This window comes from Musca vetustissima, unplaced genomic scaffold (genome assembly GCF_032173495.1).
Source record: "Musca vetustissima isolate MV318-11 ecotype Yass unplaced genomic scaffold, APGP_CSIRO_Mvet_v1 utg77871, whole genome shotgun sequence".
Classification (NCBI taxonomy): Eukaryota; Metazoa; Arthropoda; class Insecta; order Diptera; family Muscidae; genus Musca; species Musca vetustissima.
The window spans coordinates 21,783-47,806 of record NW_026875082.1 but is presented as its reverse complement, the minus strand read 5'-3'; the positions used below and the strand labels follow the sequence as shown (position 1 = coordinate 47,806).

General features: G+C 36.1%; 3 protein-coding genes across 3 annotated transcripts; 1 reads left to right on the top strand and 2 right to left on the bottom strand.

Moving 5' to 3' along the window:
• Window positions 1-89: 89 nt before the first annotated feature.
• LOC133337604 (trafficking protein particle complex subunit 11) lies at window positions 90-26,024 on the bottom strand. The gene is made up of 15 exons (XM_061545816.1): window positions 25,870-26,024; window positions 25,405-25,808; window positions 24,658-24,841; window positions 24,368-24,598; window positions 24,163-24,302; window positions 23,893-24,065; window positions 23,692-23,825; window positions 22,932-23,139; window positions 22,672-22,862; window positions 22,199-22,603; window positions 21,806-21,960; window positions 2,237-2,772; window positions 1,307-2,173; window positions 210-404; window positions 90-129 (listed from the first exon to the last, which is right to left on the bottom strand). Exons 1-15 carry the CDS (start codon window positions 26,010-26,012, stop codon window positions 100-102), a joined length of 3,996 nt encoding a protein of 1,331 aa, XP_061401800.1. The 5' UTR covers window positions 26,013-26,024; the 3' UTR covers window positions 90-99.
• LOC133337609 (seminase-like) lies at window positions 8,817-9,617 on the bottom strand. The gene has a single exon (XM_061545820.1). The coding sequence runs from the start codon at window positions 9,615-9,617 to the stop codon at window positions 8,817-8,819; it is 801 nt and encodes a 266-aa protein (XP_061401804.1).
• On the top strand, window positions 17,697-18,500 carry LOC133337605 (seminase). Its single transcript, XM_061545817.1, has one exon. The coding sequence runs from the start codon at window positions 17,697-17,699 to the stop codon at window positions 18,498-18,500; it is 804 nt and encodes a 267-aa protein (XP_061401801.1).

The following is a 26,024-nucleotide window of genomic DNA, read 5'->3' as shown; positions in this document are numbered from 1 at the left end:
ATGTGTATTCTTGTCTCTCTTTTCGGCTTATAGTTTAGTTTTGAATTTTTTTTAGTATACAGTTTTCAGGAATTGTCTTGCGGTCCCTGGGAAAACATCTCATTTATTTAATTGTTGTTTTAATGGTGGCTAAAATGGAATTAGGGAATTTACAGTTTTTGTTAATAGAAGTATGGAATAAATTATCATCATGTGCACTAAAGACTTACCAAAACGAATACTTTCTTCAGTATAGATCGTTGTACTAATTCACTGAGTAAATTATTTTGCGCTTCGTCCTTTGTTGGATCGGCTTGTGTATTATAGACTAAAGTAAGTTCAGGTAAATTTTGCCAGCCAACTTGCAGTGGATAGAGATTGTAGACAAGTTCTTTTTCGCCAAAGGCAAATATTGAAATATCCAGCTAAAAAACAAAGAGAAAGACGCAATATATAATTCAAAAATTAATATAAATTTCATACTATGATTACAACAAAGCTTATATCTCGCAAAAAATATGATTTATTCCAGTTAGATCGATTGGCGTTTTCCTCATACCATATATTTTATTTTGTACTAAATTTTAATTTGGTTACTCAAACTATTTAAAGTGCAGAACACACAAATATCAAAAATAATTTAAATTTTATTTCAAGCTTCTATATTTGTAGATGTTTAACCCTTTGAGCCCCGAATTTTTTCCGTAATCATAGAACAATTTTCTGTTCACAGATTTAATGCAACTATCCTAGATAGGATATGGACAAAATTTGACATCGCTACATCCTTGCATTCGGGAGATACAGTACATTCTCTCTGACAAATAAAAGCCCAATGTGAAGAAAACCAAATGCAAAATCGACGAAAAAATAATTTTAAATTATTCTCTATATTTTGTTCTACAAGAAAATCGACGAAAAAATAATTTTAAATTATTCTCTAAATTCTGTTCTACAAGAATCAAAAATAATTCTGATGGCAGAATTCGTACATTGAATACGAAGCAATTTAAATTTACCCTCTTCTCTATATTAAAAAGCTTATAACTTTACCAAAAATTTGAATTTTTTAGATTTGTCTTGTGATATGTTTCGTTCATAATCAGGACTTGACATATGAAATCCAAAGAATACATATCTACCAACAGCATAAGCTCCAAATATTTTGTTGCCTGTGGGCAACATTGGGCCAAAAAGGGTTAATAATTATCCATGTATAAAATCATTCTTGAAATACTGTATATATATATATATAACTTTTGCATAAAGATCTTCTATTACTGAAACTCTTTTACATTTCAAATTTTAAATTCTTTCACCATCTTACCTGTTTATGACCCGAACAAATAAAATTATCCGATAGATTTATACTTAATGATGCGATCAGATGTATAACTTTCGATGTTGGATTTTTCAATACCACCTTAAATGTTATTGGCATTTTAACGAACATTTTCTCCTCCATGGAACAGTAGACATTTAGAGGTGGTTCTATAATTGGCAGACCCATTATAACAAATTTAGACTCGTTTTCTTCTTTACTGCCACTGCGTCGCCATTTGACACAATAGAAACCGAAGAGTATTTGCTGTTGTTGTGACGGTTGTTGTTGCTGCTGTGAACTGGTTAATACTGAACCCTTAAGGAATCCCCTGAGATGGCCAGTCGCTTGAATGGCATCAAGGGCTTTATTGTAAATTAAACGTGAATTTTGTGATTGTTTGTTGGGCGCCAGCGCCTGAACATTTTCATCCACATTATTGGAGTTTAGATTTCCCGTCGTTGTTGCTGTTGCGGTTATTTTACCATCGTCCGATATGGTTGATGAGCTCATATTTGAATTCTGGCTAGACATCATTGCTGAGGAGGCAGTGTTATTGATTATTGTCATATTGGTGGCCAATTTACCCATTAAACTTTTGTTCAATGCCGCATTGTTGGCAGCACTGTTTGGAATTGCAGCAGTAGGGTCGGTTAGATTCATGTTTTTTCTGGAACTTCGTAACCGATGAAATATGTTAGACTTTTGCCATTCGTGCGTTTTATTGCGTTCATAGTCCCTAATGGATAACCATTCATCTGAATTGTCATTAGTACGCAAAACTATAACATCTTCGAGTTTTTCACCACGCTTGTAGGTGTTGGTGAATTTTTTCCTTTTAAAACTATAACTTGATTGCACTAGGTTATGATCCTAGAAAAGGATAAGAGATTTGTGAATAACGTCTTCATGAAAAAAGAGTTTCCCTATACTTACACATATAAAATAGGTTTCCAAGATATCCAAATCGACATCACTTTGAACCTCAAGTCCAGCACGAAATAGAAAATTCTCACCACGATAGATTTTTGTCAAAGGCATACGATTTAGTGTGTAAAAACGTCCTTGAAATTTGAATTCAGGTTCACATTTTATACTCAGAACTGAGTCTTGCGTTTTACGCACACTATTCTCATCGATAAATTCCAATTGGACTGGCGTTAACAGAGACATGGGTAATTGTGGAGTCAATGCTGGCAGGGTTTTTACACCAGCTACTGGTGTATTTTCTGGTGTTACCTCACTACTGTTCGGTGTTGTAATATCATTTACAATTATGGCTGTTGTCACTTTGGGTTTGAGTACATCTGTGGTATAGAACAGCTTTTGTTGCAAGGTAATCGTTGTCTCCACCAGACTCAGAATGTAGAATGACACATTATTGGAACTTTGCATAGCTAAATCTCCAATGTCCATATGTATGACCGAATGAACTTTTTGTTTATTATTGGCAACATCTGTGGCAAGGAATACTGAAAAGAAAGAAGAAGATGAAATAAATATTTTGTACATATAATAGTATTGAAAAAGTTTCACTATTAAAGGTTCCAAACGACTGAGATTAACATATTAGAGATCTGATCTAAAAAAAAGATTACGGAAAATGAAAATGAAGAAAATGATTCTGCATAATCGTCAAATCTCTTCCGGAAGCGCAATCTAAAATTATCCAGTACAAAGTCTACTGTGTCACTTTTCACTTAGAATTTCACATTTCCATCGAAGTTAGGCGTATCCCCACCGTCCATAAACCCAAAATCTTTGGGATGGTCTTCAATATCCTCCTTTATCTCTCCTCGCATTCTAACTACGTCAACCAGAAAGCGGTAGCTAGAAGTAAATTTCTGTAAGCTTTGGCTGTCACCTCCTGGGGTAAAGATAAAGAAACGTTGGTAATAACATACAGGTCCATCGGTCGTTCCATACTTAATTATGCTGCCCGGTGTCCACATTTTAGTGACACACACAAGACGCCATAGGACGCCAACAGATCGTCGATAGCGAACGCGATGAAATCCGTATCAGAAGCCATAAATGACTACAGATCCACAATCCGAAAATCCTTGAGGTGGTCTTAGAAAACTTCCTTCATTTCTCCTCGCATTTCCACTACTTCAACCAAAAGGTGAAAGCTAGAAATAAAGTTCTGAATGTTTTGGCTGACATCTCCTGGGACAAGTACAAAAGGCACGTTTGTATCGCCATACAAGGTCATCGTCGTTCATCCTTAAATTTGCTGACCCCGGCCTTTACTTCTTTCTTTAGAGATACACAATGAAGATCCACGTAACCTACTGAAAATAATACATTACGAATTGCAAGTTGGTGTGTCCAGATGACGAGCGTCGATCAGGAGCGGAGCCCATCTTAAACACCTGCCTTTCTATGGGTCTGACGCCCGGTTGTAATGCAACTCCACATCGAGCCAAAACTCCACCCGCGATTTGAGTATAAACCACCTCCAGCACCGAAGGGCCAATACCAACTGTCAGGCTAGATCCGTAGATCTAGGGACCCTGACACCTGTGCTACCGAAACTTTCGGTCAGGTTCATAACGCAAGCTATGTGAACCCCAAACAGTTCGAGACTGGTAACCCACAGACTATAGCCTCAGTCCAGCTTTATAGCCAAAGCTACTACCATTAGAACTAATATTTGTAGATTGTGTACAATGAAACACTATCGCTGAAAGGGAATAAAAAGCGAAAGTGACCACCATGCATCTCATCCCTGCCAACAATTGCTTCACAAGCATGCTTGTTCGGGAATGGCCCCCAACAGACTAAACTCTGCAGGTTTTCGTAGCCGAAACTACTACCATTTGAACTAATAACTACAGGCCCTCCACAATGGAATAACCAAATGCAAAAACCAACACCTCTCGAAGCCAATTTCCACACCGTCTCCTATCCTTACCCAACGATCATTCCACAAGCATACAAGTTCGGGAATTGTATCCGTACTAGTTTCGATCCATGATCTGGGACTGTAAGCTAGTCAAATCCGTTCGATTCGACAACGCATTGTCTCAGAATCCTAAATAGATGTCCTTCCTGTCCATCCGAGCCTACACATTTCTCCGGCTACCCTCTTCAAATCCTAACTCCATTAACACATTTTTCTTATAATTGATTTTGGGACTATAAGCGGCTCATCAAATATATTGAGCAGTCATTGCGACATTTGCCATCACTACAGAAATACTTTTTTTTGTCATGGGTATTTGGTCATACATCTACAATCCATGAATTTGACCTGCCACAAGCTCAACTATTAAAACAAATTAAAACTCTAAAAATATATTTTCTTTCTTTTATTGTCAATAACAATGATTTGGTATTACAGCATCCAACCATGGTCTAACATTGGCGACGTTAACATAAACACCTGGCGAATTGGGGCGAGCACACTCCGAACGACGACCCCATGACACAATACCAACCAAACGATAGTTGTATACAGCTGGACCACCAGAATCGCCCAAACAAGCATCTTTGAGGCCCGGTACAAAGGCGCAAAACATGGCATCGGTAATATTTCGAAAACCTTTGTAGAATTTTGAACATTCTTTTCGGGATATCACTTTAAGTTGAACAGATTTCAATTGTTCCGAAATATCACCATTTTCTTGTTCCTGACCCCAACCGGATACTCTGACAACGGCACCATCTGGTGGTGGCTGAGATGTTAGCTCTATGGTTCTGATATTATGACCAGTTAATGGTGTTTTCAATACCAATATAGCCAGATCATAATTAATTGTTTTAATATTATAATTCGGATATTTTATGATTCTCCTAACCATTCGTGGGTTATGACGTTCCCTTAGATAGGTAACACCAGCTCGTACAATTAATTCTCGGGGTTTACTATATTTGACACAATGAGCAGCCGTTATTACGCATTTCGATGTTAGCAATGATCCGCCACAATGGAAACTACCATTACTGCGTATATTCACCATATAGGGAATTTCATCGACAAAGAGTTTTTTGCCACCGACAATACGCGGAGTGCGCGATGAGGATATACTCCAACTATCTGCAAAAGATGTGGCTACGCCAATTGCAAACAGCAAATATTTAATGATAATCATTTTGCAAAGAGATCTTTTGAACTATTTGAAAATCAATTGTGAAATTTAATTTATAGTTTATGTTTCAAAACCCATACGTCTAAGTATAATGGTAGTAAATGTTTTATAGCGTATGACCTCCATTGAGATCAAGTGTTCGTCGCTAAGCTTTATTTACAGTTCAAAAAACTTAATTGTAAACAATGTTCTGATACACAGTAAATATGTAGTAAATTGGAATTAATATGTAATATCGTAATAATATGTAGTATAATATTAGGGATAAATATAAAACCAGATTGAATGGGATATGAAGAAATAAAGGTGGAGAATAGTAATGTAGACAAAATTGTTTTAGTTGTTTAGAGACCACAAAACAACAACCTTGACGACGAAAGTGTAAAAATTTTCAACTAATTAGCCACTGGAACGTCTAATGTGTCTTTTTTCACTTCCTGGATCCGAGAAGTAAATATAGTACTTGAATTGAAAGGCTTATCCCCACCGTCTATAATCCCAAAATACTTGGGGTGGTCTTCGATAACATCCTATATTTCTCCTGGTATTCCAAAAACGTCAATCAGAAGATGCAATCTAGCCTGGGGCATACAAGGCTATCGGTTGTTCCATACTTAATTATGCCGCCCCGGTGTGGATTTCTTTCTTTAGCGACACACAATGAAGATTCTTGCAAACTACTCAAAATAATGCACTCCGAATTGCAAAACCTGGTGTGTCCAGATGACGAGCTTGATCAGAATAAACAGATCATCGATAACGAACACGATGAAATGCATATCTGAAGCCACAAATGACTACAGGTCCATAATCCGAAAATCCTTGGGGTGGTCTTAGAAAACCTCCTACATTTCCCCTCGCTTTTTAACTACGTCAACCAAAAGGTGTATGCTAGGAATAAAGTTCTAAAATCTTTGTCTGACACCTCCTGCGGCAAGGATTAAAAAACGTTGTAACAACATACAAGGCCATCGTTCCATCCATCCTTAATTATGCTGCCCAGGTCTGTAGGTTGATTCAGTAACTTATAACAATCCGACAATCGACAATTTTGTCTACAAATAAAATCGTTTGCAGTAACGAACATGTTATTCTGTAAAAATGTAGACAAATTGTCGATAAACTTTCAAAAAGCTTTTCATTTGGAACATTTTGAAAACAACATACATACAAATTATGAACAAAACAAGGCATGTTCAATATTGAAGAATATTATATTAGAATATTATTATTAACAACATTTTTAACAATTATTGTTAAAAACTGTTATTGAATTAAAATATTGCTTATTTTGTCGTTATAATATTTTATCGATTTGAGAATTGTTTAATTTTGATTGTGAATCGACCCACTGGACTACTTTCCTTAGTGCCACAAAATGAAGATACTTGTAAACTACTCAAAGTAATGCACTCCGAATTGCAAAACCTGGTGTGTCCAGATGACGAGCGTCGATCACATCCATGAGGTGACCAGTTTGGTCAAACAACATATTGTGATGTTGATTAGACCGCTTCTGCTGGCGAGTCATCGCGACCATTACACAATGATGACTGATCCACCTTCGCGACACATTCGTCAGGCCACACAATGGAGGTAATGGAAAATAATGCACTCCGAATTGCAACCTGATGTGTCCAGGTGACTAGCGTCGATCACTTCTATGAGGAGACCAGGATACTGTCAGTCAAGCAACATAATGTAATGTTGACTAGACAGTTCCTGCGGGCATACTATCGGAAGTGTCAATCCAACCATTACACAACCATAAAAGACGGCATTCCATCGGACGACAACAAATCGACATAGCGAACGCGGTGAAATCCGTACATCAATAGGCTTTCTCCCAAGCCTTAAGTGGATACAGATGCAACAAAGTCCTACACCAACATAGTCCTGAAATTTCAGACATTGAGACCCTTCTTCCTAGGCAAACCCGTCCAATTCTGACACAACAAAGAACCTGGTATAGTAATGTTTTCAATTCAATATTCCTCCTGCTAGCAACGCCCTCACGACACACACCATCTATTCAATTGCCCCTCTTCAAATTCTAGCCCCATTAACACATGGTTTTTTTTTCCATTTTCCTTTTTTCTTCAAAAGGATACGAAGGTGCTTTCATTCAAGCAACATAATGTGTGGTTGACTAGACAGTTCCTTCTGGCATGTTTGTCATCTCAGCCATTTCACAGTGATGACTGATCCACCTGCGCGACACAGCCGTCAGAACTTGGGCGCCATCGTGAAGTCATTCAAGACGTCATGAAATCCTATATCAAAAGATGAAATCCTATATCAAAAGATGGAATTTCGGACAGTGAGAGGTTTTTTTTCCTAGGCAAGCCCGTTCGATTCTGGCGCAACTATGATCCGGGTATAGCATCGTTCTCAATTCGTATACGGATAAGTAAATCGACTTTCGACCAATCGACTTTTTATATTATAAAGTCTAAAAATCGAAGTCGATTTTTGATATTTTACGAAATCGCAAAGTCGACTTTCCAAGATCGATTTTCTTCATAATTACTTTGTTTATAGCACAAACCCCAAATTGCCCAAAGATTATTTTATTACCTCTGTTGACACAAATTCATGTAAAAAAATCGAATCTTTAGTCGATTTTTCATTAGTCACTAACAGTCGAAAATCGATTTTGACCAGGTTTGACAAAATTGAAAGATAGAAAAGTCGACTTTTTTGTCAAAGGCAAAAACGAAAAGTCGACTTTTACGCTCGTCTATGTATTCCTAATTCGTATCGAGAGCGCATTGTCCCCGGAATCCTAAATATGTGTCCCTTCTGCCAGCAAAGCCCTCACGACATACACCATCTATACAATTTTCCGTCCATTCCTCCAAGTATATTGCCCATTGATATATGGCTAAAGTCGATAGAAGTGCACAATTTCTCCGGCTATCCTCTTCAAATCCTAACACCATTAAGTTAATATATTTTCCATTTTCCTTTTCGATTTCGTCTACCAATATTTTCAGGAATGAAAATTACATAGCCAATTTGTTACAACAACAACTTTGTGATGAGATCAGGGTGGTGTAGCCAATTACCCAGACAAACCCACTCACCTAACCCCATCTTCACTATGGACTCCTTGTTTTGAAACTGGATTTGTAGGAGATCGTGTAGAAAAAAATAACAGTAGTAAAACTTGCTAAAACAACAACAACAATTTTTAATGTTGTAATATTCCATGACCAATATGATATAATAACATAGGTTTAAATTTTGAGCCGTGTTGTGATGAAAAGCTTTCTGCTGGCTTGTCCAGATATCTTTAAACTAGTTCGGACCTGCCGAACTCAAGGGCGTTTTCACCTTTTCCTTGGATCTGATTTCAATTTATAAAAATAATTTTCAAATATTATTAAAAAATCGTTTTTTATTATTTTTATCTGCATATCTTATAAACAATTTGCCATAACAATACCACGAATATAGGCATTTACTCGCAAACTGGCGACATTTGTATACACACCAGGATATTCAGGACGTGCACAACCAAATCCCCATGAAACAATACCACAAACCTCACCCCTATAGACAACGGGACCTCCAGAATCACCCGAACATGAATCTTTCTGCCCGGGTATTGTGGCACAAAACATGCTGCTTGTCAGCGTTGCTTGTCCTCCATAGGCCTGCTGGCATTCTGCACGGGATACCATGCGTACATTGGCAGTACGAACTTGTTCGGATGGTTGACGATTTGTTTCACTTGTATAACCCCAACCGGATATCTGTACCAATTCACCATCCTCGGGTTTTTTGGAGCAAAGAGAAATTGTGGCAATATTTGTTCCCACCAAAGGTTGCATTAATTTCAAAACTGCCACATCCATATCCAATGTGCTGGGCGTATAGAAAGCCGATACAAATGTTTGTTGAACTTGTCGCATTTCGGCGTTATCGGTAAGTTTTGAAGCACCTCCAGCTACTGTTAAACTATTGGCAGTTGCGCGATAAACACAATGGGCGGCGGTGAGGACACAATAGGGTGTTATCAACGAACCGCCACAAGTAAATTGTCCATTTCGTCGTAGGTTTATTAAATATGGTACTCGATCAATGGTTGTCTCTTCGCCGCCCACAATACGAGGATCGGTGTTTGATGGCGTACGGAACTTGTTGTGTTTGGCATTGGTGAATGTTGTGTAGATTAATAATGCGTAAAATATCGATATGAATCGAATGAGGGAATCCATTGAATAATACTGAAATGTACGTTTCATTCGGAAGTTGCATTTCACTTCAATTTGTAAACACATACAAAACTACAAAAACATACATATGAAAAAACTATTTGCACGAAATGTCTATTATGAATCATTAATCATTAAGGTAATAATTCCGCTAGTTTGGATATATTCGGAATGCAGGTTGAAAAATGTTGAGTATAAAGGGTGAGATGAAAAAACTGCAACCAACTTCAGACTGCTGTCATTTCTAAGCCACTCGTCCGACTGCTGTTTACAAGCGTACAAAATAATTTTGGTAAGAATTTTCCAGAAAAAAAATATTCGTGATGGAATTCAAGCGTCATAGTGTGATTTATTTATATTTGACAGGAAAACCACAAGTGGTTATAATAAGAGCACTCCAGCATTTAAATGTGAATAAATCTTTTGAGTCTCGTACCATCGCTCGTTACCGTGATACTGGTTGCATAGCCCGACGTCAAGGAAGTGTACGGAAGAAAACAGCAACATCAGCAGAAATGGTTCGAAAAGTAAATAAGCGACTTGATCGAAACCCGTGTCGCATTGGCCGAAAAATGGCTTGTGAGCTGAACATATCGCAATATTGCATTCGGCAAATATTGAAAAATGGGCTCGGGGTAAAGCCATTGAAATTCCAAAAAGTGCAAGATCTTACACCGCAACGGAAAGAAAATAGACTCAAAAGAGCTAAACATTTTCTTCGCTTGGCCGAAAGTGGTGAACTGCCGAATTTGGGTTGTCCAGCAGTTTGTAAACAAACAAAATGATCGTGCTTACTTGCCAAAGAGGTCAGCTGAAAATGTGCACCTTCGGTTGGCCAGCCACCACAACTCAAGCGCCGGCCATGGTGATGGTGTGGGCCGCCATAACAGCCGATGGTCGCTCTGCGCTCGTATTAATCGACCGTGGCATTTAGCACATGCCACCCAAGACTAGTTACAAAATGAGGTTCCTCGTTTCATTTCCAGCGCACAATGGCCACCAAAATCATTTGGAAAGCAAGGTTGACGCTAAAAACACCAAAGTGTCGATCACCTAAAGCAAGCGCTTCGCCGGGAATGGGCCGAAATACCGCAGAGCAACATTTGGGCAGCGTGTGACGGTTTCATTGGCCATTTTAAGGCTAGGTGACCAATTCGAACAAATTTAAACATATTCCAAAATTTGAGGCTACTTCCGACATTTTTTGCTTTCATTCAATAAAGTTAAAAAAATATATCGTTTGACTTTGTTGCAGTTTTTATTTCACCCCGTAGAATAGGTACAAATGTACTAGTCCTCAGCATATGCCCATACTAGAACTCCGATTGCAAAACTTTGAAAACATGGTTTTTGAAGACTTTATCGCATTACTCTTAAGACTATAGAGAAACAAAATATGGTGTACCACTCAGAATTTAACTCAAATGCTGTTCAAACTGAACAGTAGACACATGACCAGTTTCACCGTGTACTTCGAAATGCTACAACCACGAAAACTTTCGTTGGATTTGGCTCGAATTTGAAGACCCACATGCCGTGTTTCGGGAAGAGTATCGTCTCCCTTTCAATGCCCCTGTGACTTCTATTTTTTAGTCCCTCTTTCTTAATATATAAAAGAGCTTAGTGTTAAGTGAGTGAGTGACTTGCAGATCATCGCCCAGATGAAACGGCTGGATATAGAAGCTTGAAATTTCGATTGTGGGTTGTTTTTGTTGTGTAGGCGTGAGATAAGGTTGGAAATTCGTACTTATGGGTAGGAGGAAATTCGTACTTATGGGTACGAAAATAAATGAATGGAACTAAATTTAGTACAATTTAGATTTTCGGTGAACGGAGAGTGCTGAAAATTTGGAATTAAGATAACAATTGAGGATTGAGCTATAGAGACAGCTTTGGAAATTTGTACTCGAAAATTGTAATTGTGTAAACGGATAGGTCTGAGATCCTGAATTTTTGAACTAAAATTTCTGTTTAAGTGTAAAATTGGGGTAGTTTTGTAAATTCGTAATTATGCGATTGAAAAGTACTAAATATGGTACAAGTTGAATTTGTGCGAAGGGTTGAGCTGGGATTCTAAAAGTTTTGCAAGGTTGAGGTAGTTTTGAAAATTCATACTTATAGGGTAGAGAAGTTGTTATTAAATGGTACTAAATTTGATACAATTTGCATTTGGACGGTAGGATAGAGTTAAAGATTCCAACTCTTTTGGAATTTATATTACGGTTAGAGTGTATCATATCATAATATGTATTTTTTGTGTACTAAATGGTACTATATTTGATACAATTTAGATTTGAGTCCACTTAAATGTGGACTTAAGATTATGATTGGAGTACATGGCAGAGGTAGTTTTTTCTTATTTCAAGCGACAATTTGTTGTATTCACTTGGCCCAGCAAAACCAAGTCGGTGCTTAGTGGTCTCAAAACTACACCTGACAACATGAAGTTGGTAGGATTGACGTGTATTTCTTGCAGTTCTCTCAAAATTAACGGCAAACTCTATTGATCTTACACCTGTGTTCCTGATAGACTTGAAAACATACGTAAATATTTGCTGCACATATAATCCTCTTATCGGCAGAATAGTTTTGAGTTTGCGTCTAAAAAGTTGCAGGGAAGAATAACGCCTTGGTAGATTCAAAACAATTTTATACCCTACAACACACTGTGGTACGGGGTATTATGTCTTTGTACATATGTTTGTAACAGGCAAAAATAATCGAGATAGACCCATGGCTTCTTTTGGCTTTTTGAGAATATGCATAGAATAACTTTCTGAGTCGATTTATGCATGTCCGTCCGTCCGGCTGTCCACGTTAAATTGTAAACAAAGTACAGGTCGCATTTATGATCCGAATTGGATGAAATTTGGCACAGCTCATTTGTTTGGCCCAAGGACGAACCCTATTGAAATTGGGAAAATCGGTTCAAATTTAGATATAGCTCCCATATATATTTTCGTCCGATTTCATGTGGATCATGGTGTACCAAAGTCCCTATATATCTTTCAATTTGCACGAAATTTGGCACAGCGTAATGAATAAAGTCTAGAATGGTGTGTGCAAAGTTTCGTGAAAATCAGTTCAGATTTAGATATAGCTCCCATATATCTTGGTCCGATTTAAGGTAAACTGTGTACCAAAGTCCCTATATATCTTTCGATGTGCACGAAATTTGGCATAGCGTACTAAATTAAGTGTAGAATGATGTGTGCAAAGTTTCGTGAAAATCGGCTCGTATTTAGATATTGCTCCCATATATATCTTCGTCCGATTTAATGTAAATGGTGTACCAAAGTCCCTATATATCTTTCGATGTGCACGAAATTTGGCACAGCGTACTGAATTAAGTCTAGAATTATGTGTGCAAAGTTTCGTGAAAATCGGTTCTGATTTAGATATAGCTCTTATATATAGTTTCGCCCGATTTTAGGTAAATAGTCCAATAAAGTCCCTGGAAATGTTTTGATTTCCTCGAATTTTGGCACAGCGTACTGAATTAAATCTAGAATGATGTGTGCATAGTTTCGTGAAAATCGGTTCAGATTTAGATATAGTCCCCATATATATTTTAATCCGATTTTATGTAATTGGTGCATTTTGGTATAGGGTACAGAATTAAGTCTAGATTGACACAACGTATTGAAGTAATATAAATTAGTCTCTGGCAAGTTTCCCTGAAATCGGTACAGATATAGATATGTAACAAAAACGCGTCTGTTGGATATATATGTAGAATATACCCAAAGTGGTGAAGGGTATCATATAGTCGGCCCAGTCCGACTTTATTACTTTCCTTACTGGTTAATGCAGTGTTCTGTGCTCGTTGCAGTTCTTTTATCGAGCTATTGTTTTTATAGGCATATATTCCTGGTAGATACGTAAGATGGGAGTGAATCAATGCTTGATATATCAAAACCTTTTTTGAACAAATAGGCTGGAATTTTTGTGAACCAATAAGCTGGAATTCTTAATTTGGATCAACGATTACTATTTGAAAGCAGGATAGATGTAGTTTTAGAAATTCGTACTTTTGAGTGATTACTTTTTAATATAATGAAAATAAGAAGACGATTTCGGAAAAAAAACTTGATAATAGATGTAGGAATAGATGAGAAATATAGTACATCGAATTATACAGTATTCACGATTTCCATATAAAATATTATTTATTTGTTTTGTATTCCCTTGCCGCATACGAAGTAGCGGGCACTTCGCTAGTGAATAATATTTTTGATGTGCCATTTCGGTGCATACAATATATAATATACCTTTATACCCCAAGATTTATTTTCTATATTTTCTCTTTCCAGTTGTATTTATATATTTTTTTTAATAAAACAAACCTATAAAATTAAATAGCAAATCTAATGAAAATAGATAAACTACTCCACTGAGTTTAACTATTTAAAGAATTTACATAGAGGAGATTTATTACTGACATTCCAGTCATTGAGATTGCCTGTTTTAAATTGCAAATATGGCTATAAAACCCAATAGAAAAATTACAAACAAGTTTCAAGTTGTTTTGAAATCATTCGTTCGTAATCAGTGGCAGGATGATTAAACTTTTTATTCTTTTCGTATTAGCCGTGATACTTTTTGCAGCATATGATCCCGATGGACGACGAAATACAAGGTCCATAACAAGGATAATGGGTGGCATTCCTGTTGCAGAGGATGCAAACTATGTTGTAAGCATACGGGTGTTTGGCAAATATAAATGTGTTGGTAGTTTACTGAGTCCACGACATGTCATCACAGCTGCCCATTGTGTTGTTGGTCATGTCCCTTTTAGTCTAACCGTTATGGGTGGCTCAACACTGCTCAGTAAACAAACTATTAAGAGATATGTTCGACATATCATTATACCGAAAAAATATAATCGTCCCAAATTAAATATGGATGTGGCCATATTGGTGCTGAGATCAAATATGAGCGGTGAAAATATTTCAACAATTAAAATTTGCAATACCGCGCATTTCCCAAATCTCGAAGTTTATGGTTGGGGTAAAACTCGTAACAAATATCCATCGGATCGATTGCGTATGGTCCAAGTACCGTTTATAGATCAACGAAAGTGTAAGAAGGCATTTAAAAATTTTGCCCGAATAACATCATCAATGTTTTGTGCCGGAGATCTTAAGTACAGGGATGCATGTTATGGTGATTCGGGTGGACCGGCTGTATATGAAAATCAATTATGCGGCTTAGTTTCATGGGGACCTGAATGTGCTAGTAAAATATATCCTGGAGTTTATACAAATATCAATAAAGTTAAGAGTTTTATTGAAAATACGATGAAGAATTACTAAATTACGAAATTGTTGTTTTTTTTTGTCGGTAAAAGTTATAGTTTTTAAGGAAAACAAATTGGTTTTGGCGGTTTTATTAAAAAAAATAACTAATAAAGACCGGGTGGCGTAGGGAATGATATATACCAAGCAACGACTCTAATTGGCTTTAACATGGCGAATCCCAGGCTTATCTTGGTCCCTCTTTCATCTTAATTGTGGACACTGATATAGCTGCCATTAAACAAGACATGAATTTAGGTGCGGAATTATGGTTAAAGGATAATAAAATACCTCGTCTCCAGATTCATTCTAGTAGATGAGCGAATTGCAAAAATCCGCATAAAAGTGAAGTTCTTCTACATCAGTCTTATTTGTGCCCATGCTCCGATGGAAGACAAAGACATATTTTACGAGCGCTTAAAAACAGTGTATGACCGCTGACCTGGACATGACATTAAAGTTCTGCTAGGAGATTAATGCACAAATCAGCTTCCATGGAGAAACATCCGACAACGGCATGAGGTTGATTGACTTCACGGCAGCAAAAACATGGTAGTTAGAAGCAGATACACAAGCCACCTGGATTTCTGCTGATCAGGCAACGAGAAATCAAATTGATCATGTTGTGATAGACGGGAGGTATTCACCCAGTGTTTTAGACGTCTGATCGAACCGAGAATCGAATATCGATTCGGACCACTTCTACCTTGTAGCTGCCAAGGTTAGCACCCGCCTTAATTTAGCAGCAAAGGTGCGATCTAACACAACACGAAAACTCGACGTCGAAAAACTGCAAACACAACAGGTAGCAGAGGCCTACTCCGCTCAACTTACCCAACTGTTTGACGAAAGCACTTCTTGCCGATAATAATATAGAAGCACAATGACAAAAAATTACCCACTCCCTACAAACTGCAGCAAAATCAACACTTGGGTACCAAAGACCACCATCAAGTAACCCGTGGTACGATCAGGAGTGTCGTAATGCTACTGACATGAAAAACGCAGCGTATAGGGCAACCCTGCAGACAGTAGCAACACGGAATACGAGAGAGAATTATCGGGAGAAAAGGAGAGAGGAGAAACGTATTTTTAGAAAAAAGAACACGAAGTTCGGAAAATTTACCAACGAGTAAACACCAAATGGAAGGCTTTGGTCCAGACACATCCTCCTGTAGTAGAGATGAAGAAGGAAACATGTTGACAGATGCAGACAGCGTGTTGAGGATCTGGTAGGAGCATTTTGAAAAGCTTCTGGTGTCAAATAATGGCGGTGAAGAAGATACCCCAGAACCAATAAGAGATGACGGTATAGAATCAAGTCACCTAGCCTAGATGAGGTCAGAATAACAATCGAATAATAAAGCAGCAGGTGCCGATGGATACCAGCGGAACAATTCAAGACTGGTGGTCAGATGCTGATCAGGTGCATGCACCAGCAAATTAGTACAATTTGGCTAGAGGCGTGCATGGCCAATGATTGGAACTTCAGCACCCCGTGTCCCATGCACAAAAAATGAGACAATACGATATGTAGCAACTATAGAGGAATAAGTATCCTTCTCATCGCGTGCTGTGTGAATGACTGAAGTCAATGGTCAATTACATTATTGGACCATACCAATGCGGTTTCATTTCACCTTTTCGTCGACTATAAAGCCGCATTCGCTCAGAGGTTTTAAGGGCCATGTCTGTGTTCGGCATTTCTGCAAAATTAATACAGCTATGCAGGATAACTTTAACTGGCAACGTCAAAGTCGGAAAGGACCCATCGGAACCCTTTAATACCGAACGAGGATTCAGAAAATGTAACATTTTGTCGTGTGACCACAGCTGGAAAAGGTCATACGATATACAAATTTGAACAGGAATGGCACTGTGTACAGCAAACAACACATATTAACCGCCTACGCGGGTAACAGACACATATTACCCGCCTACGCGGGTAACACCTTTGAACAAATTGAGAAGGAGTCCCCCAAAGTGGGTCTGGTAGTAAATGGCAAGAAGACCAAGCTGATGGCATTAACTCGCCCACTAAACTCGGATCAACTTTGGAACTTGTGAACTACAGCTTCGAGGTAGTCAAAGAATTTATATACCTACAAGACGCTGTTAAATGGATCTGGAGCATTGGGAATTGGGGAAACAGGTGGAGTGTTCGAGAGAAAAAAATATTCGAAATATCTATTGGTCGATCTGCGTTGAGGGTGAATATCGCCAGTCATGAGTTGCACCATCTATTCACCAAGCATAAAAGAACATATCGGAACATGGTCTTTCAAATTGGAAGAGCTGTGTGCAAGATATTTTTTAAGCTCGGCTTATGGAACAAATGTTCTGTCACTCTTAATGTTCTGTATACTCTCCAACATGAGTTGGTCATTCAAAGTAAGTAAAATGGTAGCCCGAAATTTATTCCATAAATTTTTTTAAAACATCCACCTAATAGATTATTTCCAATGAACCACTTTCAAATATTACCCTACAACGTCATAGGGTTTTGTTTTAAAATTAAAAATACAAATATTGATAAAGATCAAAATTCTGACCAACAGCCGAATGAATGCATGCAATGTTTTCATTAAAAACTCTATAAATAAGGAAGTTGTCTGATTTTGGTGGCTTATTTGAAATTAATTAATAAAAATCATAACATTGCAGTATGTTCCCGGTACTGCAGCGGAACTTTAAAAACACACGCAATAATAAATCAAAATACTAAATCGAAAATCTGTGAATCCACTCTCAACCAATGTTTGATATATCGACGCCAACATTATAAATGACCCAAAAGTTACCTCTATCATTATGGAATATAATAGCTCTATTTGTACTCCTGTTACCGCTGATACACAATGCGACCGATAATAACTCAATTGCTCAAGCTACTCCCATTAATTCGCGTATAGTTGGAGGTGATCCCACGACCATTGATAAAGCCAAATATTTGGTTTATTTGAGGGTAAATGGCAAATTCATCTGTGGTGGTAGTTTGGTGGCGCCCAAATTTGTAATCACCGCTGCCCACTGTATAGACGGTATTAATCCCTCAAAGGTCATTGTGGTGGGTGGAGCAACACGCCTCTCTGAGCCCGGTGTACGACGAGGAGTTACAAAAATAATAAAACCTCAAAACTACAACAAACCCAAACCCTATCACATGGATGTGGCTGTGTTGAAACTTGCATCCGATATGAAAGGTAACAATATTGATACGATACCATTGTGTGAGGCTAGTTGGAAATTTGGAGATTATATTGATGTCTATGGTTGGGGCCAATTGTCGGAAAATAATAAAGCTGAAGTTCAGCAAATGCGTAAAGTTCGTGTACCGCTGGTTTTGCGCAGCAAATGTGTCGAGGCATATCGTCAGCGTGAAACGATAACCGATTCAATGTTTTGTGCCAGCGATTTGGCGAAGGGCAAGGATTCGTGTTATGGTGATTCGGGTGGACCGGCAGTGTTTCAAAATCAATTGTGCGGTATTGTATCGTGGGGTTTACGTTGTGCCAGTACAAAATATCCAGGAGTCTATACGAGTATTAAGTCAGTGCGTAATTTTATCGATAGAGCTATGAAATTGTAAATGTATTCCTTCTTTAATTTAGTTAATAATAAAATAAATTGTGAATAAAAATAAAAACAACAATAATTCTATAATAATGTAAGCAATCATAAACGGATGGGGTATGTACTGAAAAGGAGGAGAGTGGGGCTATGTCATGTATGAATCCGTATGGAAAATTGACCCGTGATGGCGATTTACAATCCCTTCCTTTGGAAAATAGGTCTATAAAAACCAAAAATTAGTCATAGGAATTAGGACTACGATTGGAGTGTGGGATTGAGGTAGCTGTAAAAAATCGTACTTTTCGTACACATGAAAAGTACTAAATGGTACACAAATTGGTGCAAGTGTGACTATTGTGTAGTATTGAGGTAGTTTAGAAAAGTCGTACTTATTTGTACGAAAAGTACTCATTACTTATTGGTACTAAATGGTAGTAAATTTAGTACAATTTGGATTTTGCTTGAATGGATAGAGCTGAAAACCTGAACTCTATAATTAAGATTACTGTTGAAGATTGAGCTATAGAGACATCTTTTGAAATTCGATTTTATGTGTACAAAAATTACTAAACGGCACTGGTACAATTTGGATTGGGGTGGACGGACAGAGCTGGAAACCTAAAATTTGTAATAATGGTTGCTGTTGGAATTTGAAATTAAGATATGGAAGCATAGTACATGTGAGTACTAAAAGGTACTATATTTGGTACAACTTTATTATGTGTGAACGGATACGTCTACGAAAACTAATAAATGCTACTAAATATGGTACGATTTGGATGTTGGTGAACGGATAGAGCTGGAATCCTTAAATGAGGTCTTAAGATTATTATTGGAGTACGAAATGTTTTCATTTACTACAATTTGGACTTCGGTGAACGCGTAGAACTGGAATCCTGAAAGTTGCAACTAAGATTACTGCCGGAGTGTAGGATTGAGATAGTTTTGTAATATGGGTACGAAAAGTACTGAGTGGTGCAATATCTGGTACAATTGGGATTTTGGTGAACAGATAGAGCTGGAATTATTAAATTCGGACTTACGATTACTATTTGAAAGCAGAATTGAGATAGTTTTGGAAATTCGTATTTATGATACTAAATTTGGTCTAATTTGGGTGAATGGACAGAGCTCGAATCCGGAGAGTTGGAATGTAGGTTATTATTTAAGTGTAGGATTGAGTTATGGAAATTCGAGTTTATGTGTACGAATAATACTAAATGCACTAATTTTGGAACAATTTTCATTTGGGTAACAGGGAGAGCTGGAAACTTAAAATTTGGAATAATGATTACTGTTGGAATGTAGAACTGAGATTTGGGGGGTAGTTATACGGATCTACGGTACGGTAAACCGTTCTAAATTTGGTAAATTTGATGTGTGAACGGATAAAGCTGAATTCCTGAGCTTTGGAATAAACATTAATGTTGAAGTGTAGGATTGAGGTAGTTTCGAAAATTCGTACTTATGGGTACGAAGAGTACTAAATTTCGTACGATTGATATATGGATATAGTCTTAAAAAGAGACATATTTTTTTAGACTCCAGTCGATCATTTATACCAAACAAATATCTTTAGGTCTGACATTAGAAGAGGACACATTATTAGACATAGAAGTGGACACATTATTAGCAATTAATCAAATCGAAGACAGCCAAAAGATCTGTATTAAAAAAATACAAATATATTTTTTATATTTACTAAATATCGAATATGCCTGAGGAGACATCGGAGAACTTTCATTGACTTTTGCGGTCTTTGACTCACTCGTCTATATTTGACTAAATGTTTCCAAAAAATATGTAGTTCAATTGGTTACTTGAAATTGTAAGCAAGGTCAAGGCACAGTAAGACAGTTGTTATTGCGCCAAACACTTGTTCAAATATCGAATTATGTAAATGTAACAAGGTCTAAACATCTGAAACTTCTTATAAATAAGTTTCCGAATAAGATTGATGGCAATAGTTCTAAACAGCAAGGGCAAGACATTAACGGCTACAGAATGAAACCAACATCGGTTACATTTGTTTTCTTGCTCCTAGTTGTTTTAAACGAGACCTGCGCTAATGCTGTCAGTAAATTGCGCATAATTGGTGGAAAGAAAACGACCATAAATCAAACAAAATATATTGTATCGTTGCGTTTAAAAAATGGTGAATTCTTTTGCGGTGGAACTTTAGTGGCCAAGAGATATGTGGTAACGGCAGCACATTGCATGCAGGGTCTTACGGCGAGGGACTTTAATGTCCATGGTGGTGTCACCTATCTAAATCAAGTAGGAGTTCGGCGGTCTGTTCAGAAAATAAGCATACCGAAATCATTCAATATGAAAAATGTTAATATGGATGTGGCCGTATTGAAATTAGATAAACCTATGACCGGCCGATATATTGCCCCAATTCGATTATGTTCTCATCGTATTCGTACCAACGATTGGGTTAAAGTTTCCGGTTGGGGTCTAACACATGAAAATGGTACACGACCATCAAATCAATTGCGTACCGTGAATGTGCGCATGCTATCGAAACAGAAATGTAAACGAGATTATCGTAGTGTAATGCAGTTATCGCGTACAATGATGTGTGGCTCAGTACCGGGCAAAAAGGATGCTTGTTCTGGGGATTCAGGGGGACCCTTGGTGCACCGTGGCGAATTGTGTGGCATTGTTTCGTTTGGAATCGGTTGTGGTCGTAAGAATTTTCCTGGTGTTTATACGACTGTAAATCATGTAAAGAGATTTATAAGACAATCTATGAAATGATGAAATATAAATATTTGTTGTTTTATTTTTTCAAAAAAAGAATTGGTGTTTCTGGATTGATGAAAACTTATTAAACCCATTTGATATCGATAAATAAGATTTATTGGACTAATAGATGAAACTTCAATTGAAAATCAATTACTCTCAATTAGTTTGAGTTGAACGCTATTTGATTTATTGGGAGGTTTTTGAGAATTTTATGTGAATACGATTTTTTGTTTTTGTAAAAGATATTCTCTTATTCTTCCTAAAAAAGAAAGGCTATTGGTTTGTAGACCAGTGACAGGCTTTGAAACGTACTTTTGGATGTCTTTACTGCGCTTACTGAGGGTATTTGCATGATGGAGACCTGGTTTGCATCTTTCTTAAACCTAGCCGATTAAATTTCCCGCGCTTAAGAAACATACGACTTTATCGGAGGCAAGTTTATCCATCATTAGGTAGTTTTAAAGACAAAGCGACTTTTTCGAAATCACTATTTGCCTTATTTTCGTTTAGAGGGCTATAATAAATATTACAAATTTACAAAAAAAAAAAAAAAAAAAAAAAACGACTTACCTTTATTTTTCAATTGGTTCGGTACACTAATACTCAATGCTATGCCAGTTACGAAAACATTGTAGGGATTGCTAATTGTTATTGTTGCCATATAGTATTCATTCACAAGCATTGTTGTCTCAGTGTTCAGATTGCATTGCGTGACCAAATGGAATCTGTGAAAACAAAATTCAGACGAAAAAAAAAAACAAAGAAAATTATTATATTAATAATATAACATACATATATGGAGCACATATATAACGACAAATTAAATAAATATTAAATAAAATAAAAAATGCCAATGACAAATAACAGTATCGAGCGTGTGTTTTGTCTACGTATAAATAAATAATAAACACTTCCTATAAATTAAGTAATTTCAATTTTTTATACACAAAACCGATGACCTACGTGGGAGTAATATAACAAATTGGATTGATTATAATGTTGTCATCCAAATCACGATTACGATTGTGGTAACGAAAGGCATTATTCATATAGGGTGCACTTTTATACAGCAACATAGACAAGTTATCTGTGCCGACAAGTATTTCTATGCGCACTACACGTAATTGAGTATTTTCCAAAAATTGTTGAGCCTCCGTGGTAAATGAGAAACTGTGATAGAATGATGGCTCCAATTTTAGATTTTGTTCATACGGCTGTTGGATATTGTTGGCGGGGTCATTGAGTTTTCGTAAAGCTAAAATATCTGAATATTTGGATATATGTGTTGGCTGTAGTTTATAGTTGTTGCTACCATCGGTTATTATCACTTGTAAATTGCGTATTTTGATTGGAACATCAGTTTGTAGTCTAAAAGTAAACAAATTTATTTTTTTTTTTTCAATTTGATGAAAGCTATCACAAAAAGTATTTTATACCTTAGTATAATATTTAATTTGATGACATCATCATTTTTTAATTCCAACTTTTCAAATGTAGTGCAAATTTCCATAAGATCGGTAAGTTTATCCATATCAATTTGTAATGGACTTTTAACAGTTTTCAATGAATCTTCCCAACGTGCTCGTACTTCTGGCGCATTTTGATTTTGTGGTATTGGTGGTTCACCCTTTAAATAAATATTGTATTTTTTTATCAGGGAAAATTTTGAAATTTTCTTAGAAATTAACTTTAATACCTGTAAAACTTTCCATAGATTTTCCAAAACCATTACTCTTTCATTGGGAGTATATTTAATTTTGAATGACAAGGCTTCCAAGCTACATGAAATGAAATCTCGTATAGAAGCTGATAGCAGAGCACATTTCATTGTCTTAAGTAGAACATCCGAAAATAAAGAACCCCATCTATCTTGCCGATAATCCGGTAACATTAACGAATACAATCTGTAATGAAATAATGTTTAAAAACAAATTTTATAATACATCGAAATATTTTTTGAATGAGGTTTTAGAAAAGAAAATTATTATGAGGGGAAAAAATTTAGAATTTTAAAATAGTCACAATTATTTTTTAAAAATTATTTTCCGAAATGCAATTTAGTTTTGTTAAAAAATTAAATAAATAAAAAATAATAACCTAAATTGTCAAAAATTTCTGAAGAAAAATATTTTATCCCAAATTATTTTATAAAGAAATTAATTTATTTCAAACAATTTTCAAAAGAAACTCATTTTCCCAAATTATTTTCTTTAGAAATTAATTTGTTTCAAATTGTTTTCTAAAAGGGATTCACTAATCATTTGTTAAAGAAATTAAGTTGTCCCAAATTATTATCTAAATTATTCCATTCATTCATTTATTATGTAAATTATTCCATTTCATTATAAATATTGGATTATAAAATTTCTTTAATTACCAAAAAAAAAAAAAAAAAAAAAATGACGGATTTCTTCATATAGGAAATAATTTCACTTAAAAAATATGTATATACTTACGTTAAAGCTTTGCCATGATCACCACTTTTAAAGTACTCATCAGCCATATCAATGGCTAATTTTTTACGAAATCTCAAACATTTGTAGATTTTAAATTGAGCCATTGCCAAACTGAGAAGATTTATAATGGAACTCTAAAATGAAAAGGCATACAAAAAATAAATAGTAAAAAATAAATTTCAAAATATATTAATTTTATACCGAATGATTAAAAAGTTTTTCATTTTCCTTAATCATCGAATTGATTTGTTGTTCTGTTATGGGTTCACCAGATTTCAGCGATCGTATACCGAAATATTCGGTATATAATGATGTTATATTACTGCTGCCTTGGCCATTAAAATTGTTGGTTGGCTCGGTAGGGGTTGAAGGGCCTGGCAATTAAATAAAATAATATTAACATTGATTACCATAAAGGACAACATTTTTGTGTAGATAGTTTTAAGGTTACATTTTAACAAATTACATTACCCGTGCATTGCAGAAAGGCTTCCTTTCGTTTTTGCGTATATTCGGCAGCCTTATGAAAATAAATACCCGGATGTTGTGTTTGTAATGCTGGCAGGCCATTTTTAATAGCTTCACAAAATAACTCAGCAAAAACAAAATGTCTGAAAATAATAGAAGAACATTCAATATTTCAAAAAGTTAAATTATTATCATTGACACAACTTACTGGGTACTTAACCAAGCATAATGTTCAAATATTAAATCCTTATAACCAACACGATTTTTATATTTGTCTATGTGACTTATGAAATGATTAATTGAATCACGTGGCACTTTTAGTTTAAACATTAAACGACATATTTTGTAATTTAAGAAACCGGCAATGGTTTTTATTTCCAAATTATTGCCATCATTGATGCGTATTTCGTCGAGTGTGGTATACGATTGTGTATAATGCCTAGAATAAAGGAATTTGTTAGAAAACAAAATCTTATAAATATTAATAAAAATATTTACTTTAAAGCTGTGCTAAAATCCTGACGCATTTCAGCAACAAAACCCAATTTAAATTGATGACGTATCTTTAATGTTGTATGAGCTGCTGTCAATTGATCTCTATGTGTTCGTATACGTTTCGACATAAGTGTGTAGTATGACTGAGCCATATCCACAAAGGCAGATTCTAATCGTAAGACATAACCTGGAAAAATATATAACAGATAAATTATGTTCAATGCAAATTAGTTATAAAATAAATAATATTTAAATAAAATCGTATATTAAATATTAAAAAAAAAAACTATTTAATTAAGACGAAATTTTGTAGCGTTAACGATTTCTTAGAAGAACGTCCAAGGGAAATTTGGATCCCAACGGAAATTTGGAAGCCCATATTTAGAGAAGTATGAACTTCTCACAAATCAAAAAAAAAAAAAAAAAAATCATGAAGTAATAAAATAATTAGAAGTTTGTGATTAGGATTTCAACCGCTCAAAATTGGTACCAATATTACATTAGTGAATTTAAAATGGCATGGGAAAATACAGGGGTTTCAGCGTAACTTTGAAGATCCATATCTCAGGAAGTATCTCTTTTCGCAAGCAAATAAATTATGTCGTTGTAATCTTTGAATTTAGGACTATATGTGGTAAACATATTCAAAACGATCCGCTACCTGGTCATAAACTTGACTACAGTACTTTTTTAGTTAACGTAAGCTAACGGAATTTAGAATTTAAAACCTTCACACACTAACATACTTACCCATTAAATGCTCGGAATGTGGTAAAATAAATAACATTTTACTGTTAATACCACATGCAGCAGTCAAGCTGGCCGCTCTTTCCGACGCCAACATATCCTCGCCAGGTGGTAATGGTGGTGATTTTTGTAAAAGCACCAAACATATGCGAGTATTACGTTCCTGTAAGGCATTCTTCAGGGTCTGTAGGGCAGCAACACATTGCAGTTGTTTCTCGGTCCATTGGCTGTCGTTCCATTCTATGTCTTGAAACAAAACCACCACAGATGGAAGCACATGTAAATGTTTAAGCATCCAGTTGCGTTTTAGTATACCCTTTGGATGATACCATTCATAGGAGTTACGTTTTGGTTTGGCCACAGGAAATTCATAATTATTTGGCAACAATTTAAATTGCACCGAAGCCCTGCAACAGAGAGGCGTTACAATGCAACATGACAATGAAGAAATTCTATTTTACACTTTACCTTTCGGCTTTGCGATTACTACTAAAGGCATCCCATATGGTTTTGTGTACGGCATTGCGATTGATATCGAGACCACACAATCCAATTAGAGGCTGTGGTGCCACCAACAACTCCGAAGGTAAAGACGTTGAATCAACATTCATATTAACATAAAA